Source organism: Megascapheus bottae, chromosome 15 (genome assembly GCF_031878675.1).
Source record: "Megascapheus bottae isolate mThoBot1 chromosome 15, mThoBot2.hap1, whole genome shotgun sequence".
Classification (NCBI taxonomy): domain Eukaryota; kingdom Metazoa; phylum Chordata; class Mammalia; order Rodentia; family Geomyidae; genus Megascapheus; species Megascapheus bottae.
In genome coordinates this window covers 5904773-5917841 of record NC_143523.1, presented here as the reverse complement: position 1 = coordinate 5917841, position 13069 = coordinate 5904773, and the positions used below count along the sequence as shown (strand labels likewise).

The 13069-nt window shown below is 58.1% G+C and overlaps 1 protein-coding gene and 1 long non-coding RNA gene across 3 annotated transcripts in view; one reads left to right on the top strand and one right to left on the bottom strand.

Moving 5' to 3' along the window:
- Lhpp (phospholysine phosphohistidine inorganic pyrophosphate phosphatase) overlaps positions 1 to 11344 on the top strand; it is a 68337-nt gene extending 56993 nt beyond the window's left edge. For both annotated transcript variants that reach the window (XM_090345667.1, XM_090345664.1), the window contains one exon: positions 10509 to 11344. In XM_090345667.1, the coding sequence (XP_090201793.1) occupies positions 10509 to 10544 (36 nt within the window). In that variant the 3' untranslated portion in view covers positions 10545 to 11344. The remainder of the gene's footprint in view (positions 1 to 10508) is intronic.
- On the bottom strand, positions 566 to 7667 carry LOC150053711 (uncharacterized). Its single transcript, XR_016537775.1, has 2 exons — positions 7435 to 7667; positions 566 to 1038 (listed from the first exon to the last, which is right to left on the bottom strand). It is a non-coding gene; the product is annotated as an uncharacterized LOC150053711 (long non-coding RNA).
- Positions 11345 to 13069: the final 1725 nt, after the last annotated feature.

The window sequence follows — 13069 nt, the reverse complement described above, 5'->3', positions numbered from 1 at the left end:
GCAACATTTAGAGTACATTTTTCTTAGACAAGCTGGGCACTGTGCTGAAGCCCAAATAGTACAGCTGAGTCCTGAAGGAGCACTCTCCCCGCCCCTCCCGTCCAGATGTGAGGGTAGGGCCTGTGGAGTCTCATTTCTGTCTAGGTGACAGTTGTGGAGAAGGGGGGGGGGAAGGTCTTTGCCACCAGTCCATCCCCTGGGGCTGTCAGTAGACTAGAAGCCTGAAGTGAGCCCCAGGGTTCTTCCTCCTGACCAGGGAGTGAGGTAGCACCACCGGGGCCTCTCCAAGTCCTGGGAAGAGAGCATAGAGGCGCACTGAGGACTGAGGTTGCCTGATGGAGTGGCGCCACAGCGCCAGGCCTGGGGAGGCCTGGGGAGGCCTGGGGAAACATCAGGGCAGAGATGAGATGTGAGCTGCATGTTGGAGAAAGGGGAAAAGGCAGATTTCCTGGAGACAGAGGGGCAGCCTTGCTGGCAGGGAGGTGGTCGGGCGAGGGGAACCCCCACCCGACGCCCTGTCCTGCTGTTATTAAATTTAATACAAAATGTAGTCGAACTGCTAATGTATAAATAAAAGGTTTTCTTTCATACTGGATTCGTACTGGTTACATTTCATTGTCACTGTGTTGGGAACTGCCTTGCTGTGCCTCTGTTAGTGGCCTGGAGAATTGTGTTTTAGCCCTTGAGAGGGACTTGGGGACCATCAAGTTCCGTGCTGTGCGGTTAGGAGTGAGGCGTGGATGCTCTCTGTGGGCTCACTGCTTTCCGTGGTGTGAATGTGGCTTCCTGTCGGTGAACATGGATTCGGGAAGGCTCGCAGCACGTCCTCACCAGCTCCAACACACCCTTGCAGGCAGCCCACTTCCTTTATGTTCTAAGAAGGAAAATGTGGCCTCATGACTCCTGGGGTGAAACTGGCTTCAAGAATGTAGACATTAGCTAATTTCATCCGCAAGAGCTTGTTCTGGTTGTGTCTGTAGCTGTGGGGTGGCTGCATGGCCAGGACTCCGAGCGTCCTGAGGGGATGAACAGGAATTCCTGGGTGGGAAGGAAGAGGGGTGGAAAGAGAAGTCTCAATGCCATGAGCAGTGCCGCTGGCAGAGGCACCCCAGGATGTGATCATGATCCCATACAAGTCTGCTAAGAATGAGGGGACCCCGGGAGGGAAGCTGAACATCTGTTCCCTACCTCGGTTCTGGGCCCAGCTGGCAATGCCCCGACAACTGAGCTCACCTCAGAGCTGGCTCTGAATGCCCCTGTGGGTGTCATCCTTCCAGCCTGGCCCAGAGGGTCCACAAGTGGCCCCCCACACGAGCGCCTGTTCTGTGGAGAAACCTCTGTGCAGAAGAGCAGATTCCCCCGCTATCCACGCCTGTGAGGCACTGGCGCGTTCTTAGCACCTCAGAACCTCCATGGGACAGCACTCCCCAAAACTGTTTCTGAAGGGGGGGTCCTGGCCCAGGGTCACCTTGTTCCTTCTCTCAGGCGTGTGGGGGCAGCACGGGGGAAGGACGAGGTGTCCACGCCGCTGTGTGCACTCGGAGCCCCTTTTTTAGGACTGGCAGCAAAGCCCACCATGGACAAGCTTATTGTTTCCGCGTTGATGATAAATAGCTCGCCCCGGGGCGCATCTGGCCAGAACCCTGCAGTGCCCTCAGGCACGAAGAAGCAGGAGCAGCAGGCTGGCCATGCACAGCCTGCAGGCCTCGTGCCTGCCATTGCAAGGTGACAGCGCGGGGACAGCCCCTGCACACGTAGGTGCCAGGTGCTTTTGCATCCAGAGCTTAGAGCCCTGTTCGGTGGTGGCCACACTGCCCCCCTCCTCTGTACCCCTGGATCAGGCACCACACCCCGATTTCTTATCCATTCCATTCACAGACGCTACCTTCAGTGGGTTATCCACCATTCTGGTCTAAGCAGCCCTGAGGGCGATGGCATTCAGAAAGAACTTGGCTATGGCAAGGCCCGGAAGTGGGCTGTCGGCCACACAGGAAGAAGATGCTAGGCCATGCATTTTTGTGAGAACGTGGGCTAGGCTGAGCAGGGTCCTTGGTTTGGAGCAAGTTTCTCCTTGTCCATCCTTGAGCCGGCTGTTGGCTTCCCTGCCTCAGTGGCAGCTGTGGAGCTGCCGGTGCCACAGCCCCTCTGGCTGGAAGCCCCAGGCCCATGGCTGGACGCTGCCTGCCCCGGCAGGAGGGCAGTGAATGGAGGCGTTATTACAGCACTGCGCTCACCTCCTGCAGCCTGGCAAGCGCAGACGCTGTCTGCCTGCCAAGTCGAGGTGTTTGACTTCATGCTTGCAGGCCAAGTCCTTTCAGGAAAGTTTTTTCATCACACCTCCCCTCCCCCGCCCCCTCAGGAAAATAGATGTGCGATTGACTGGCTTTGCAGGGTTTGAATCCATCATTCTTTCCAAGAACGACGTGAACAGCCCATTCATTCCTTCACGCGACATTCTCTCTACCTCCCTCTCCTGCCTGTCTTCCTCCTCCCCCTCTCGCTCCCCTCTCTCTTCCTCTCCCTCTCCCCTCCCTCTGATTCCCTCCCCTGGCACATGGAAGGCAGTGGGAGGATGTGTGTCACATTGCGGGATGGGGCTTTGGGTGAAGTCATGAAGAGACCCGTGTCAGAGGAGTGCTGGCCTCACGCAGGCTCTGCTTATGAAGCTCTTCATGCCTGGTACGGTCTCAACGTGTGGCTTCATGTATTTACTACTGACTGTTGACCTCACCGTTGGTGTTGACTTGCAGGAAGGAGGAAGAGAGGGGGGAAGAAGGGGCGGATGGATGGATGGATGGATGGATGGATAGACACAGGCGGGGAGCCTTTTTCTCCTCATGGCCACAAGAACCTACTGTGAGCCGGGAGTCTGAATTGGTGTCCCACTGCAGCGTTGGTGATGGCTAGGGTCTCTAGGCCACCGGGGGACAGCCATTCTGTGGCCCCATTACAAACCTGGTTCCTTGCTGGGATCTGTCCCAGCTCCCTCCATGGTACCTGTCCCCATGCTGGGACTGGACTCCAGGGGACAAGAGATAAGGAAGGATCCTCCCTGACTATGAGGGCCCCCAGTACCATAGTATGCCAGGCCTTGGGTCTCCACACGTCCTGTGGAGACACAGCCCAGGTGTGAGGCACCCACAGCTCTGCGCCCAAGGCCGTCACCCAGTGCAGACCTGGGGGACAGAACAGCTCCCAGCACTGGTGGTGGCCTCGGCCTAGGGAAAGGAACTGGTTAGACAACAGTCACCAGACAGGTGCCAGAGGCTCGCACCTGCTCATCCTAGCTATTCAGGAGGCTGAGATCTGAGGGTCGTGGTTCAAAGTCAGGCCAGGTACCAAGTCTGTGAGACCTTTATCTCCCAGAAAGTCAGAAGTAGAGTTGTTATTCAAGTGGTAGGGCACCAGCCTTGAGGAGAAAAGGCAACAGATAGTGCCTAAGCCCCGAGTTCAAGTCCCAGTAGTAGCATAAAAGAAGAAAAATAAAGGAAAAAAAAAAGCTGGGTGCTGGTGGCTCACGCCTTTAATCCTAATGACTCAGGAGGCTGGGATCTAAGGATCGTGGTTCAAAGCCAGCCCAGGCAGGAAAGGCCCTGAGATTCTCATCTCCAATTAACCTCCTGAAAACTGGAAGTGGAGCTGTGGTCCAGAGTGGTGGAGCACTAGCTTTGAGCAAAATAGCTTAGTGAGACAGTGCCCAGGTCCTAAATCCAAGCCCCACCAGTGAAGAGAGAGAGACAGAGAGAATAAGAAAACCCAGTCACTGCAGAGGCCTTGCCGTGGTGAAGGCTGAGCCCATCTCTCATGGAGTGGCCCCCAGCCCAGGCATGGGCAGTGTCTGTTCCCGGCTCTAAGTGGTGTTGGGGAGGGGTTTTCAGCACTGTGTGGGTGTGAGGACGTGCTGGCATGCCTGATAGTGTCGGCACCAGTAGGCGTGCCTTGGGTGGTTAGTGGAAGGAAAGGGGTTGCAACGAAAGACTGCAGAGCCTAGCACAGAGTGGGGTTGGCTTCAGCTTCCCATCTCTCCTGCACTGTCATGAGCCACTGAACCCTGACCACGTACCTCTCACATCCCAGGGGTGGGCGTCAGGCACTGGCGCTGCCACGCCAGCCCTCTGGAGGCCCCGGAGAGCCTGTCCAGGCCGTGTGTGGCTTTCCAGGTTCGCCAGAGCCCAAGCGGGGTTTAATAAATGCGCCTGAGAGCAGCCCAGCTCCTGGTCCAGAATGAAGCCAGGAGAAAGCGAGACTCCCCCTAGGAACAGTGCAAGGAGCGGCGGGGAGGGGGGGAGGGAGCCCCACGGCACAGTCTGCCCAGTGTGGGGCACTCACCCCAGGAGGGCCGGCAGCCTCACCAGCCACTCTGATGATTTATGAGGTGATTTGTCTTGCCTAGGGTTAATGAGGTAACTTGGTCAGCTTTTCACGGTGCCCACGGTGTGAGGGAAGGCGCTAGGTAAATACCAGTTGTGGCACTGGCACCCCACGGGCGTCCTCGGGGATTATCTCAGTGGCCTCATCTGCACAGAGCAAAGAGGAGACCCCCCAGCCCCCCACCTCCTGTGGACGCAGCAGGAGGGTGGGATGGGCTGCACTCCCCAGCTCAGGCCTGCTGTCCGTGCATGGTCAGGATAGCCATCTCAGAGCCACTGTGGGGGGGGGTCACACACTGCCTGCTCTCCCTGGATTCTCACTGGGGGAGGTTGGGGGGGGTCACATAGTGTCTGCTCTCCCTGGATTCTCACTGTGGGAGGTTGGGGGGTCACACAGTGCCTGCTCTCCCTGGATTCTCACTGGGAGAGGTTGGGGGTCACACACTGCCTGCTCTCCCTGGATTCTCACTGGGGGAGGTTGGGGGGTCACACAGTGCCTGCTCTCCCTGGATTCTCACTGGGAGAGGTTGGGGGTCACACACTGCCTGCTCTCCCTGGATTCTCACTGGGGGAGGTTGGGGGGGTCACACAGTGCCTGCTCTCCCTGGACTCTCACTGTGGGAGGTGGGATGTCACACACTGCCTGCTCTCCCTGGATTCTCACTGGTGGAAGTTGGGGGGTCACATAGTGTCTGCTCTCCCTGGATTCTCACTGGGAGAGGTTGGGGGGGTCACACACTGCCTGCTCTCCCTGGATTCTCACTGGGGGAGGTTGGGGGGTCACACAGTGCCTGCTCTCCCTGGATTCTCACTGGGAGAGGTTGGGGGGGCCACACAGTGCCTGCTCTCCCTGGATTCTCACTGGGGGAGGTTGGGGGGGGTCACACAGTGCCTGCTCTCCCTGGATTCTCACTGTGGGAGGTTGGGGGGGGGGGTCACACAGTGCCTGCTCTCCCTGGACTCTCACTGTGGGAGGTGGGATGTCACACACTGCCTGCTCTCCCTGGATTCTCACTGGGGGAGGTTGGGGGGGGTCACACAGTGCCTGCTCTCCCTGGATTCTCACTGGGAGAGGTTGGGGGGGGTCACACACTGCCTGCTCTCCCTGGATTCTCACTGGGGGAGGTTGGGGGGGTCACACAGTGCCTGCTCTCCCTGGACTCTCACTGTGGGAGGTGGGATGTCACACACTGCCTGCTCTCCCTGGATTCTCACTGGGGGAGGTTGGGGGGGTCACACGGTGTATGCTCTCCCTGGATTCTCACTGGGGACCCAAGGGACCTCTTGGAATGGGCAGCTCACTTTTCTTTCCTTGCAATTGTTTGTGGCATTGAAGTTTAAGTTACACTGTGGCCCAGCCCTGTCCTGTCACAGGGAGCAAGGCTCCGCCCTCCCCGCCCCCCCCCCCCAAAACTTCCCCTGGTGGCCATGGATGTGCAGATACCGAGGGCCTCAGGGCCACTGCAGGCCCTCTGTCCACATTGTGGGGTCTTTAGCACTCATGAGCCTACTAGGAGTTCCACATTCTGGACAGAAGCTCTGACCTGCTACGTAGCCAAGGTCACATGAAGGTCATGACTAACCCTCTGGGGAGGTTGAGGAATTTGGAATACTTGTGTCCAAAACAAAAACAAAACCAGAAGTTGGCAGCTAAGCTTACCAAGTTGTTACCACCTCCCTTGGGGTTTGTGTTTCCTGCTTGACCTTTTCACTCTGGGCTGGCATTATACCACTTGAGCCATAGCCCCATTTTCAGCCTTTTGCTGATTAATTGAAGCTAAAAGTCTTATGGACCTTTCTGCCTACGTGGGGTTTTAGTGCAATCCTAATGTCCCAGCCTCCTTAGTAGCTAGCATTGCAGGTGTGAGCCACCAGGCTGGCCGTGAGCTGCTTCTAGCTGGTATATGCGCTGGGCCAGCAAGAGGAGCTTAGGAGGGAACCCTTTGGCTGTGAGAACCGTGCAGATCTGTGGGAGTGAGGAGGCAGGTCTCCAGCCACACCCTCCTGACACTGGCAGAAAGAAAACTCTTGTGTCTGGCCCCCCGGGCTCTTAGATGCCCAAGGCTCAATGCAGAGATGCCCTTTGTGCAGCCCCGTGACCCATCATCCTCTGTCCTCGCCAGCTGTGTCAGCTCAGCCCTCCCAATGCCAGCTCCCAGCTCACGGCTCCTGGGCAGCCCCAGGACCTGGCCTCAAGCACTGGACAAGCAGGAGTGTCCCTCCCCAGGGTCCCCTCATGGGCTCCTCCACCCCACCGTGCCCTGCCCACAGGCAGCCTGACCCTGGGAGCTCCTCTGGGAGAGGCTGTACCCAGATCCCCTTTGTCATCTCCAGTGGCGGCGGCAGCCCACGAGGCTCCTGGAAAAGGCCTGCGGAGGCCCTTGCTAGGCTCCTTGCGCCATTTTCCTTTGACCAGTACAAAGAGGGTCCCTGTGAAGCTTCCCAGGCGGTGTGCACTGAACCACCTTGTTCTGCCTCTCGCTCAAGCCATCCCCAGCATTTGGCCCCAGGGTGTGAGGGAGGAATGGCTAATGACATGCAGAGCTCTGCCTTGTGGAGGGTCTTTGTTCACTCTTTGGATGAACATTTTCTGGGTGCAAGGAACAAGTTCTGTATGCTCAGAGAGCTTCTCTCCCTGTAGAAGGAATGGTAGCGAGAAATATGGACAAGGGTGTGGGGCCTTGAGGGATGAGTAGGAGTTTGCAGGTGGAGCAGATTTCCAGAGCATTGGCAGGCACTGAAGGGACAATGGTGTGGAGGTGCTGGGAACTAAAGACAGGTGAGGCTGGAGGCTGGCATGAGCCCAGGGAGAGAGGGGCCACCCCAAGTTGCAACAGGGCTGAGATGTTGCCCTCATGGCCTGGCCACACCCAATCATACCCTGGCCCTCAGGCTTTGCTTTCTCCCCATAAGTCTCTGTGTCTCTCTCCTCCCTCCGGTTTTGACTCTTTGCCCCAGTGTTTGTCACTGTGTCCCGACAGGGCCAGCTCACAGCGGGCTGGCCTTCCCTGTGTCGCCTCTCTGCGCTGCCCCCACTGCCACGTGCCTTTGCTGGCTTTCTTACAGTTTTGCTTCTAGAAGATGACATCTTTGAGGCCCACAGGTCTCAGCGTACATCACCAAGGGTGGCATCCTCTCCTGTCGTCTGCTAGACCGAGAGCAGCTGCGTCGTCTGGGGGGCTGGGACATGTCCACTCCACTCTCCTGCTCCTCAGGCTACAGCCGGCCAAGTGTGATTAAGACCTAGAAGCCCTCGGTTTCTGTTGGCAGGGACAGACGCTGTGCAGACGGGGCTGGGAGGAGTCTGAGGGCTGGAATTGTGCTGGGTCCACTTGACGTGGCCTACGCACAGTGAGTGAAGATGTGGAAGGAGGGGCACCCCGAGGACTTGGGGACGGATTAGCAGAGCTGTGTCTGCTGGGAAGACAGGCACATGGACTTGTCCGGTAGGAGGGGAAATGTGGAGACTGGAGGGGAGCAGGCAGCTGTGCCCAGCCCCTGGGTTGCCTTCCACCTTCGCCTCAGCGCCCTGGGCAGCAGGGGGGAGAAAGGACCGCTCATTCCCTGGGCACCATGCCACACGTGGCACAGGCCAGGTGCTGGAGTGCAGGATGTGAAAATGTGGGCCCCCTTTTACCGGGGTTCCTCTCCGAGCAGAACAGGTGCCCACAGTAGCCAGCCCACCCCTGAGATAGCGCCGCCACTGGCCCAGGGAACGGCAGGCAGGTGGAGGAGGGGAAAACTCCCAGACGAGTCCTGTGTGCTCAGTTTCTCATCCGGTTTGAGAGGAAGAAGAAGGAGAAGGAGAAGAAGGAGGAGAAAGAGAAGCTGCATGGCAACCGGGTAGGGGCGGGGGATGGGACGCTCCTTGTATTGTGGGCATCAGATGTGGTTCCTTAAGTAAACTCCCGAGGCCAAACAGAGAAAAGAGCCCTTAGAGCCAACAGCATGGACCCGTGCCTGTGCCCACCTCTGCCCCCTACTCAGACCAGAATCTAGAACACTGTGTTCTGTGCCCTTCCTCCATGGAGTGCCCGCTTTACATGGCACCTCACCCCTTCCACTGCTCATCACGTGATCTTACCCTCTGCGGCTGGTGGCTTGGCACGCATGGAACGAGGTATGGCCTGGCCCTTCTCCCCAAGGACCCTCATCAAGGATTTGCTCTTTCTGTAATCACTGGAGTCTCTTCAAACTTCCTTACACGTCTGTTGGGGACCGTGTGGGGGCACTTTTGTCCTGTGCACACCTGGGAGGCTCTGGCGTGGTCACAGCTAGGAGCAGGCAGGTTTTTGAGGCCCTGCTCCGGGTGACAAGTCCTATGGACAAGTGCATTGCAGCCTGAGGTGATGGAGGCTGTCCCCGCGGAGGGGCCTGCACACCCCCCTTGTCTCATCCCAGGTCTTGTGGTTTGGGGTCTGCATCGCGACCACAGCAGCATGCTGACCCACCCTGGTACCTGCACATGGCCCTGATGTTTAGGCCAGCTGCTGCTGACTGGGGCCTTTCTGGAAGGGCCATGGATGTCGAGGGCCCTCTAATATGTCTGAACTCTGGCCCTGATCTAAGGGCCTTGGCCCTATCTTCATGCTGTTTTCCTTGTCCCATTCCACCTTGAAGCCTGTAAGATTCGAGCCACTGCTTCTCCTCTGGAGCTGTAGGAGGGAAGCAGTGTCATGAGGCCTGGGAACCTGGGCAGAGCCCCCTTTCTTGGTCTCAGAGATGTCCGTGCTGCCTCCCCCTCCAATCTACCAGGCGGTAGCCTCCAGCCCCTGGGCTGAAACTGACAGGGTTAAGGAACCTATTTTCTGCCCAGGGCCACTTGGATATTTGTGATACCCGTGTGGGCCACACATACAAAATGATCTCAGCAGGCCTGTGTCACTGGCAGCCTGTGAGAAGCATACGTGTGTGTCCGGCATGTGCCAGAGGGTCCCCATGCCTGCTTTAATAGAAAAAGTGCCTTACCCTCGACAGCCACCGGGGAGAAGCCCTATGCAGAAGCCAGGCCCTCAGAAAGGAACAGCATGGCTTTCCACGTCAGGCCACCCAACCACATCCTTCTGTAGGGTAGGAGTGTGTGTGGTGTGTGGTGTGTGTGTGTGTGTGTGTGTGTGGTGTGTGTGGTGTGTGTGTGTGTGTGTGGTGTGTGTGTGTGTGTGTGGTGTGTGTGTGTGTGTGTGTGTGGTGTGTGTGGTGTGTGTGTGTGTGTGGTGTGTGTGTGTGTGTGTGCGCACATATGACAGCAGCGCACTGCTCTGCGGCGGGAGGTGTGCACAGGGCTGCACTTGATTGACGTGAGCTCCCTTCATGGGCCACAGGCCCACCTTGACCCCCTCTGTGACAGGAGCCCTCCTTTCCCCATGTCTGCCTGGAGCCTCTCCTGACTTGAGGACCCCGCCCACAGCACCTCTCCCACCAAGGCTGGTGTGGCCCCATACGTTTCTGGCTGGAGGTCTCACCAGCAGCCAGGACGAATGGTGAGGGCTTTCTTTGGGAGGTCCCAGCCCTCCCCGGAGCTGGGTGCTGCCTCGTCAGGACTGTCGCTGGCACGTGGCTGGTGGACACATGGCCCCTCCCTCGATGTGGACATGCAGGAGCTCCCGTCCTCGCACCTCAGTCTGCTGACACTGGGCTAGGCTGGAGCTCGGAGGGTGACACTCGTCCTGACGGTGGGAATGGGGCTGCATGAGTTCACTGAGGGAGGCAGGAGGGGAGATGCCCAGGCGAAGCCGGCAGTCAGGAGGGAAGCATGTCTGCCTGAGTGGGAGTGGGGAGAAGGCGCAGAGGCACCCTCAGGGTAAGGACGCTAGGGCATGGCTTGCTTGTCACCAGTGGATTGCCTTCTGAGAGGCCAGCACGGGGCCTCCGGTTGCTGGGGTCTGGGGGGGGTGGACCTCCTGGGCTCAGGCTGTGGCCATGCGGGAAGAGGTCAGCCGGCGCCACCCTTGGGAAGGGTTCAGGTGGTTCTCTGGGATGATTAATTCTGTCAGGTGTTGTGGATCCTGGTCCCTGGCTCCACACCCCTGCCCGAAGCCACCTGTCACGAGGCCCTCAGTGGAGGCCTGGTGGCCTCTGCCTCTGGAGCAGAAACCTGCTGTGTGTGTAAAGCGGACTAACCCACGCCCTGTTCCCCAGGCCCAGCGACGAGCACCATCCAGAAGTGAAGGCTGATGGGTACGTGGACAACCTCGCAGAGGCCGTGGAGCTGCTGCTGCAGCATGCGGACAAGTGACAGCCCTCGGGGCTCAGCCTCCTCCCCACTGCCCGCCCCCGCCAGGCATGGGCTGGTGACGTGGCTCTGGCCAGCCTGGGCCAGAGTCTGACCCTTGCTTAGTCTCCCTCTGTGGAACCTCATCCCCACCCAGCCTCCCTCTGTGGAAGCCCCTCCCTGGCCTCCCAGGCTGAAGTTCATCCCCTCTGCCTCCAGAGAATGAAAACTTTCTGGACCCACACTGAAACATACCTCTAGGGACGTCCTCCCTGAACCCCTAAATTCACTCGCTAGCCATTTGCACACGAATGCTTAAGGACAGTAAGGCACCTAACTGGGTAAAAGACATATGAGCCCACTGCTTCTTTCTCAACCCTGCACCCAAGGGAGGGGCCTGGAGAAAAGCCAGGGTCCTACTGACCACCACCCTGCAGCCAGAGCTGAGCCCTCCTGGCTAGACCTGCCCACGCCCTCTGCCATGCCCAGTGGCACTCGGCCCCTCACCCTGAAGCAATGCCACCCCCCTTCCATAAGGCAGCCTGCAGACACATGCTGAGCAGCTTGCCGGTGCACTTTGAAGACTGCCGCTTCCTGACCAAGGGTGTGCCCTCTGCAGCCCGGGCTGCAGGCACCGAAGGAGCCGGAAGAGAACAGATTCGAATGTAGTATGTGCAGGAGAAACGAATGACTCAATAAACTCAACCTTGAGTGGCAGCCCTGGACTGTTGGGAGGAGCCCCTCAGGGTGTGGCGGGGTCCCAGGCACTGTCTCTGGTCTGTCCATGAGCTGGGGCCACTAGGCTTTGCACTAGAATACGGGAGCTATGAAGCCCTTCACCTATTGTGATCTGTTTAGAAGATGAGGGAAGTTGGGGGCAGGGTGGATGGTGAGCTGCCCTAGGACTCACCTAAGACAAGTCTGGAAACCTGCCTTCCTGTATTCACCTTTCATTACAACAAAACATCTGAGCAGGCTGAGTTCAGACAGAAAAGTTGACCGGGCTGTTTTAGAGGCTCAAGGGCATAGCACCAGCGCACAGCATCATCTTGGCAGGAAGGGGATATGCAGGAGCAAGAAGAGATCGAGGTCCCAGACCCAGGCTGAAGGCAGAGAAACTGCACTCCCGCAGTCCTGCTGACCTAAGGACCTCCCACTAGGCCCCAGCACCCCCCTGGAATTGCCTTCAGCACACGACCCTTCGAGGGGACCCAGCACTGCGGCGAGGCTGGCAGCGAGCACTGTGTTCTACACCAAGCTGGCAGAAGCTTCCCCACAGGGCCCCTGGACCCAGTTCACACTTCACCCAAGTTTCAGGTTTCAGAACCAGTCAATGGAACTGGATTGCTGTTTCTCCTCACTTCAGAAACCACGGATACATCTTTAGCCACAGCTTATAAAAGAAGTCAGGGTCCTTAACAGGATTTCCACCACGTGAAGGCAGATGGGGATGAAGCACTGGACCCAGAAACCTGAGCCTTCCATGCCATTCAGGATTAGGAGGTGGTGGTAGCCGAGGCTGGACACTGGCATTGGAGAAGGGCCTTGTGCCTATTAGCTGGGCAGTGCACAGACGGCCTGCCTCTGGAGGAGACCCCTCCGCAGTTCTCAGCCTCTTAGGACAGAGGGGATGTGCAGGTCCCGAGCTGTATTAGCTGGCAGCTTAGTGTCTGATAGGCCTCTGGTGTTAAGCAGGCTTCCGTGCTGGCAGCCCCCAGAGGGATGAGCCTGGTCTCTCTAGAATGGCTGAGCCTACTCAAGTTGAGTCCCGGAAGTGGGGTGCAGAGCCCACCCCCCCCATTCCCCTGGTCTAGAGAGCATATCACCCCTGCCCACAGTTGTAGCTTGCCCTTGCAGCCTTCACACTACTGTTTTCCCCTTGAGATTTGGTGAGATTGTGAAGTACCATACACGACTAGAAGTCTAGTAGAAAGATGCAAAGAAACCAGCTGCTCCACCTGCCCTCTGGGCCACACACACACACACACACACACACACACACACACACACACACGACAGCTGCTGTGTCCAGAGGTTCTCTGTGCAGAGCCTGCTCAGCCTGACAACCGTCAAAGCCACCAGTAGGGTCCTGTGTTACATGTAGAGCTTGGGGCATGCAGCAGTCCAATGCCAGGGCAGCGTGTAGCTGCTGCTCTGCAAGCCAGGTGCCTGCCTGGGACCATCGTGTGTGTCAGTTTGCCTTGGTACAGAAGCTGTAGCCCTAGGAGAAGGTGCTGGGGCCCAGGGCTGACCAGCCATTGTTGTCCTGGACTCAGCTGAAATGGCCAGTGTGACACTGCAATATCAGGCACCCCGGCCTTATGCAGAATGGCAAATTAAGGGCTTTAGGGGCAAACTACGTCGGGCCTCACCTGGGCTGCCTCCTGAGCCACTGAGGCCAGTGGCAAGATGTAAAGCACTGCCATGTGAGCCACGATGAGGGGCAAGGGGCGCCTCCTCCAGTGCTCTTACCTCAGTACTTGCAGGG